A 7,536-nucleotide genomic window follows, 5' to 3' on the forward strand; every position below is an offset into this window, starting at 1 on the left:
GCAGTCTGTGATACTGTACTAAGAACAGTCTGTGATACTGTACTAACAGCAGTCTGTGATATTGTACTAAGAACAGTCTGTGATACTGTACTAACAGTCTGTGATACTGTACTAACAGCAGTCTGTGATACTGTACTAACAGTCTGTGATATTGTACTAACAGCAGTCTGTGATACTGTACTAACAGTCTGTGATACTGTACTAACAGCAGTCTGTGATACTGTACTAACAGTCTGTGATACTGTACTAACAGTCTGTGATATTGTACTAACAGCAGTCTGTGATATTGTACTAAGAACAGTCTGTGATACTGTACTAACAGCAGTCTGTGATACTGTACTAAGAACAGTCTGTGATATTGTACTAACAGCAGTCTGTGATACTGTACTAACAGTCTGTGATATTGTACTATCAGCAGTCTGTGATACTGTACTAAGAACAGTCTGTGATATTGTACTAACAGCAGTCTGTGATACTGTACTAACAGTCTGTGATACTGTACTAACAACAGTCTGTGATACTGTACTAACAGTCTGTGATATTGTACTAACAGCAGTCTGTGATATTGTACTAACAACAGTCTGTGATATTGTACTAAGAACAGTCTGTGATACTGTACTAACAGCAGTCTGTGATACTGTACTAACAGTCTGTGATATTGTACTAACAGCAGTCTGTGATACTGTACTAAGAACAGTCTGTGATATTGTACTAACAGCAGTCTGTGATACTGTACTAACAGTCTGTGATATTGTACTAACAGCAGTCTGTGACACTGTACTAAGAACAGTCTGTGATACTGTACTAACAGTCTGTGATATTGTACTAACAGCAGTCTGTGACACTGTACTAAGAACAGTCTGTGATACTGTACTAACTGTCTGTGATATTGTACTAACAGCAGTCTGTGACACTGTACTAAGAACAGTCTGTGATACTGTACTAACAGTCTGTGATATTGTACTAACAGCAGTCTGTGACACTGTACTAAGAACAGTCTGTGATACTGTACTAAGAACAGTCTGTGATACTGTACTAACAGTCAATGTATTGCTTTTGATGCAGGTTTTGTTTGAAATACTAAAGGTCACAATGACAGCATTTACTTTTTAAATATGATATAATGCAACGTAACTGATACATAAATAAACTCAAAAGGTACACTCACAGGTGTGTCTGTATTGTGTGAACACAACCCCCGATTAGCTCGTCCTCCCTCTAACCACCAATGGGCTGCGAGAACCAGTCGATGTTTGCAGGCCATTGATTTAAAGTCGTTGTTTAAGAAACCTCATATAAACTAAACAAAAACGAAATTAAATTTACCAAGCTGTTCGGCAAACTCTTATCTCCTCCACTGTTGCTGGGCAGAGTCCGGTTAAGAGCAGGCAGGTTTAAGGTGTCGATGGCGGTACAACGTCCTTTGGCATGCAACTAGTCCCCCAAAATATTCTGAAATATGCTGCAGCACAATGTGAGATACAGCTAATATATATATATATGCATATATTAATTTATGTATACATTGTTCAAGTAGCATGATCGTTAAAAACATTTAATATCTATGCTGGCTCCGTTGATAGCATGGTTTTGTATTGTTTATTGTTGGAAAGCCATCAAGCTATTGTCAAAACTTGATTACTCAAATAAAAGATCGTTAGACTACTGACCAATATGAAGAGACCCCGTCCTGACCTCTCGGTGTGTTTAGCTGGTTGTTGTAACGCGCTCGAGACGACCGTCTCCAGTTGTTTCCACAAGAACCGCGACGCTTCACTGGCGTGCATTTCGTTATGCAAATAAAGGCAGCTGCTGTTAAAGCTATTATTCTAAAATCACACTGCAGCACTTTGTTTTGTTTGTAAACCAGACCAAGAACTACGTTTCATGGACCGACAACATTGTGAGTCATGCATATGAATCATAACGCTGATAAAGATATTGTTTTAAAAAAGGGGCCTTGGAAAACTTCCGTTACATAAGACAACCGTTTCTTTATTTCTCACCTTTTTCTGTACACAACATGAACAAAAAACAAACACACAATCACACTCAGGTCTTAAGAAAATATACAAAAAAAGATATGGCTGTATATATGCCATGTGGGCTGAGCACTGATAATACAGTGGAATGTAAAAAAAGTGAATTATTCATCATCCTCTTCCTCCTCCTCTGCCTCCACTTCTGCCTCTACTTCTTCCTCCTCGTCGTCCTCCTCTTCGTCACTGATGACATACTTCTTGGCCTTCTTGGTGGATACTTCCTCGTCGTCCTCTGCCTTCCTCTTGCCTGATCCCTCTCCCTCCTGCACAGAACAGGAAAGATGCAGACAGCAGCAGACATCGTGTTCAGCTTTTCAGTACTTTCAGTTCCTCACGTTACGTTTGCTTCTTGTTTTCCGGCAGTGTGGAATGAAGTGCATGCTCATTAAAAGGACTAGTATTTCTTGTCCTGTTCACATAAACAAGGTTACAGGTGTCTTATTCTTTGTTTCAAGCTTCTCAATGAACTGTGTCACACTGCCCCCTGTCTTTCCAACAGGATACTACACCTACCTCATCGCTGTCTAGCTTCTTGGCCTTCATCAGCCTTTGGGCCTTGTCGTCATCGGAGCCTTCGTCACTGTCGGATGAGTAGATCCTCGCTCGCTCCTCTGGATTGGGTCGAGAGAGGGAGACAAATAAGGGAGGATGATCCTTACAACTCTGTGACTTCCTAAAACCCTTGTGACAAACAGTAGGAAGAGAAAGTGACCATCTTATCTGTTCTCACCCCTCAAGCCTCCTCCTCCCTTGTATTTGCTCTTGATGGCTGCGAGGCTGATGGCTTCCTCGCCCTCCTCCTCGTCATCGTAGCGGTCAGGCTCCAGGTAACTGCTGCTCAGGCCTCTCTGGTGCTGCTTCTCCCTCATCCTTCTCTGCTGGGACTCTCTGCGGATGGAAGCTCGTAGCCGCTCCTCCTCTTTCTGCCAGGAGACGCCAGTGGGAATGAGTTGTGTTATTAAGGTTAAAACCAGCCAGCAGTAGTTGGGCTGCCCAGGTGAGCGCTGAGCACAGTGAAGCTATACATGATGCCAACAGCAGTACTTGTTATGGTGGACAGTAGATACATAACCAGCCCCCACTCTTCAGGTTTCCAGTTCAGTGACCACAGAGTAACCCTGTTATGCACGTCAGGTGATGGCTTAATAATCCTGCAGATGTCCCCGCTGTGTGACTAATACATTATTATCTTATGCATCTGTGCATGAAGCTCGTCAAACACTGGCCTCATGCCTCGGTCCCCAGGCAACAGAATCATTCTCAAACAGGAAAGAGGGAGCCGAGCAGAGCGGCACAGAGGGACAGCTACCTTGATCATTTCATTGCGATGTGACTCAGGGTCGCGTCCCGCCATGGGAAGGATTCTGATCTTCTGCGTCTTGGAGCAGCGGTCAGCCAGAGACAAGGTCATCTTCCTGTGGGTGGCGCTGTCTGTGGAGTGGGGCCTAGAAGTACAGATGAAAGACAATGCCGGTTTTAAGATGTATATTTCCCAATGCTTAAAAAACAATTGGTCAAAATTAGGGTAGTTCTTTGATATTTCGCTTTTTTGTGCTTTACATTTTGAAGAAGAGCTTATTTAACCAGAAAATCACAACTTTTGCAATGCAAACTGTCAAAAAAAACAACACATACCTGCTTTAGTCCAGACCACTAAAGGTACTGTGTGGAGTTCATGGCCACTGGAGGCGCTATGGAGCAATGCTTCGATGGGAGTGCCCGCTATCTTTGCATCATACACCTTGAAACTGGCAGCAAGAAATAACTAAAACCCTAAATATGTAGGGTTAAATGAATGCAGTGATGCTTTTTGCTTGTAGATCGTGCCTGTCATTGGCAGACTGAGCCTCATTAATTAATTATCTGTTACATAAAAAAAAGAAACAGCTTATGCTGCGTCTCAATCCTGCTTAAATGTTTTTCTTCCATTAATCTGCATTGTTGCTTCTTAAAAAGAAAAATGCTGTAACCCAACAATTTGTAGCCTCAGCAGCTTCAGCTCTAATCAAAACCAATACTCTGACGACATTACACAACAACTGGTAATGTCCTGTCTGGCAGCGGGTTGTTGTGCATGCAAGCAGCTTTGGCCAGTGCCCGACTTGTCCCATGTGGCGTGAGGAGACAGAACATGCAGGTGGCCTCGGGCGCCGCTAAGAGGCTTAGCCACTTCTTATTGGGAGAAACCTGGGGAGCTTGCACGAGGTGATCCAGGACTTACAGCGTGCAGTACTTTTCTGAATGAAACAAGGAGGCCATTGTTGTTGTTTGGAATCAGAGGGTGACAGAGGGGAAGTATCCCAGCAACCAGTAAGTGAAAAACATGCGTCTGTGTGTGAGACTCACGTGTTATGTCACAGCAGCAACAACAACGTCAGCGTTACCTGAATGTGAGTTTGGTTTTGAACACGGCCTGTCCCTGCAGGCCAGTGCCCTGTCGGATGAACAGGTGGTTGTGGTCTCCCTGGAGAGGAGCTTTGTAAACATCAAACACTTCATTCCCCAGGTGGAGGGACATGCTATGGCAAGAAAAAGAAAAAGGGCATTTAAAAACGCCCAGAAAGTAGACACACAGTAACACACACACACACATCCAACTCCACAGAATACACACCTGCCATCAGACCATTTCACAATGCGCGCATTGCTCTCCCGCGATTCGTTTCCATCCTCGTCTCTCTTGGCTCGCCAGCGAATGGTATTCTCTACCTGCGAGAGACAAACCTCTAGTCACTCTCTTGATAACAGTATCAGTCCACACAAACAACACACACACACACACACAGACAGACACACACACACACACAGACAGACACACACACACAGACAGACACACACACAGACACACACACAGACACACACACAGACACACACACCTTCAGCTTAAGTCTGGTCCGGCCCTCCTCATCCAGCATCTCTTCATCCTCAAACTCATCCTCATAGTACTGAGGATCAAAGGGTCTGTAAAAGGTTTAAGGAAATCTAGATGAGGTTACCTTTAGGTACGTTACGCTCATCCAGACCTAACGCAGCTGAACACTCCAAAATATACCTTATTAATTTACAATATCCCTTCATTTTAAAAGAACGTTGGAGCTCACCAAGTCCAATATGTGCTCTTTGACAACGCCGTGGTTCTCACCTGGGCTCCACAGACAAGAAGTTGGGCAGCTTGACAAAATAAAGGTCAGATCCCAAATCTGTGCTGACTTTTGGGATCTCTACTTCAATACGGGTTTCAGCTGGAGGCTCCTCTTCTGGGTGATCCCCCTCCATCCCGTCCTCTGTATCCTACACACACACACACACACATTAAAAAAAGCACTGTGCGATTCAATGACCCATGATAATAGGGTTTAGCTCAGAAAGGCTTAGCAAGAGGCTCTGAGAATTAGAGATTTGGCAACTCTTATGATTAAAGATTTAATAAAAAGGTTTGGCCACAATGACAGGCTTGGTGGTGAGTGGAAGACAGAGGAGGACACACACACAGACACACACACCAGTGGCTGTCCCGGGGTCGGGGGCTTCTCTGCATCACTGTCTGAAGAGATGTCGTCGGCTTCTCCAAACAGATCGTCTGCTGCCGTCTTCTTCACTGTGAACGGTACGGGAGGAGGACTACTTTAAAGCACATGGCAGCCGTAACACAATTAACACTCAGATTTCAGTTGTAGATACGACCGTGAACCAACGTGGTGAGGTTTGCAGTAAAATAAATGTTTACGTCCTCGCTGAAACCGTTTCTTACCTTTCTTTGTTCCGACGTCGCTGTCTGAATCGGAGTCGTATGCAGCCTTCGCTTTGGTTTTCTGTCTGAGGAAGTCGTCTTCACTGTCGCTGCCCTTTGCAGACTCTGGAAGATAAAATCACAACAAGTGATGAAAAAGTGTAATTTCCATATGACAGTGTGGCAGGACACACAAACACCTCTTACTTGAATGAAAAAGCATAACAAATGAATCTCCTATTAATCTCAAAGTGCTGAGATTAACCTCAGAACTCAGGATTACATTTGCACATATGGACCTAACCCTGTCCCACAAAATGCGATGTGTCCGGATTATCACGGCCGATATTCCTTCAGAGTACCTGGCTTCCTTTTCCTCAACCCCTCATCGTCAGAGTTCTCCCTTTCTTCTTCAGAGTAATGGCGTTTCTCCTCCTCATCCTCCGACTGGTCGCTCTTAGCCCCTCCCTCCCACTTCTCATTGTCGGACTGGTTCTCCCTGCCAGAGGCTTCTCCGTCGGATTGGGGGGTGCCCGGCCTCGACTGCGGCGTCCCAGGACCGCTGTGCACGCTGGATTCAAACAAACGCATTGGAAAAAATATAGAAAGAAATTTAAATCTGGCTAACAAAAGAAAGTGCCCCATTATAATGTTACAGGTTAGAAAATATGTTTTATGTCTAAGAAATGTCAGCTGGACACTGCTGGGGTGAATAATGTAATTGTTGGAGTATTGCGCCTCCAGAGTGTGTTGGCGTACCTTCTGTCCGAACGCACGCTGCGACTCTCGGAGCGGGGGCTCCTGTCTGCAGACCCCCCGCTGACGGCCGGGCTGCCCGCATCAGACCGCCGGCCTCCTTCCTCTTCGTCTTCGTCCTCATGCCGATGGCCGCGCTCTGAGCCGCTGTGCTGCTCCGCTTCGGAGTGGTTGTTGTCCCCCTGGTCTGAGTGCATGCTGGCGTCCGACTGGTTCCCCGACCTTTCTGACTGGTTGTCGCTGTCGCTGCGTTGACTGTGTTGCTCATCCTCACTGTCGTCTCCAAACAGCTCCTATCAGGGACAAGGAAGGAGAGCAAGTTTGTGAGAGGCGTGAAACCGACGGGCCTCACGAGAGAACCATTTCAAACGAACCGTTTCTTCTTCAGTCGTATGTACAAGTCATTTAGGAGAACCTGAGACATTCAGACAGTTTTTGCATATTTAGAATTGTCTCTTCACAGAATTTACACCACAGGAGGAAAGCACAGATTGTCTGCTGCTATCCAGGCCTATGTTTTTATTAATGATTGTTTCTTTCATTATTCTGAAGCAACTTTTTTTGTTTTAAAACAGTTAATAAATAACACCTCATAGATATGTGAGTCGTATAGATACATTCACCTGTTTGACTGATATAATTCTTACTCTATATGCGTAGTCTAATCCCCATGCCTTTAAATTGTCTATATGCATTTGTTAGAGTGCACTCCTTCAGGCACACACCTTATTGATACTGGGCTTTCCTGCCTCCTGGCCTTCCTCTTCATCGTCATCATTCCGGTCTCTCTCACTGTCGCTGCCCGAGGCGTTGCTTGCAGATCGGGCTCGCTCCTGCTCAGAGTCTGAACCGGATCCAGAACCAGACTCTAAAACAATAAAGCACACAGTTCACCCGTTTACAGTGGGTTGATGGGTCTACACATCAATATCACACGCTCTGCATTGATGATCATGAGGATGCCGGTGGACTTCTCTCCTGTAATGCAACAGTAGCATATCTCATAAG

The 7,536-nt window shown here is 45.0% G+C and overlaps 1 protein-coding gene across 1 annotated transcript in view; it reads right to left on the bottom strand.

Moving 5' to 3' along the window:
* Window positions 1–1,974: 1,974 nt before the first annotated feature.
* leo1 (LEO1 homolog, Paf1/RNA polymerase II complex component) overlaps window positions 1,975–7,536 on the bottom strand; it is a 6,260-nt gene continuing 698 nt past the window's right edge. The window contains exons 2-14 of the mRNA XM_068599462.1: window positions 7,254–7,396; window positions 6,532–6,821; window positions 6,135–6,343; window positions 5,794–5,898; window positions 5,546–5,640; window positions 5,185–5,333; window positions 4,919–5,003; window positions 4,657–4,751; window positions 4,427–4,561; window positions 3,352–3,487; window positions 2,773–2,965; window positions 2,556–2,653; window positions 1,975–2,305 (exon numbers count right to left, since the gene is read on the bottom strand). Coding sequence (XP_068455563.1) covers window positions 2,147–2,305; window positions 2,556–2,653; window positions 2,773–2,965; window positions 3,352–3,487; window positions 4,427–4,561; window positions 4,657–4,751; window positions 4,919–5,003; window positions 5,185–5,333; window positions 5,546–5,640; window positions 5,794–5,898; window positions 6,135–6,343; window positions 6,532–6,821; window positions 7,254–7,396 — 1,892 coding nt within the window. The 3' untranslated portion in view covers window positions 1,975–2,146. The remainder of the gene's footprint in view (window positions 2,306–2,555; window positions 2,654–2,772; window positions 2,966–3,351; window positions 3,488–4,426; window positions 4,562–4,656; window positions 4,752–4,918; window positions 5,004–5,184; window positions 5,334–5,545; window positions 5,641–5,793; window positions 5,899–6,134; window positions 6,344–6,531; window positions 6,822–7,253; window positions 7,397–7,536) is intronic.

Source organism: Clinocottus analis, unplaced genomic scaffold, assembly GCF_023055335.1.
Source record: "Clinocottus analis isolate CAN_PGR_092001 unplaced genomic scaffold, fCliAna1.0.p SCAF_47, whole genome shotgun sequence".
In the NCBI taxonomy this organism is placed as follows: Eukaryota; Metazoa; Chordata; class Actinopteri; order Perciformes; family Cottidae; genus Clinocottus; species Clinocottus analis.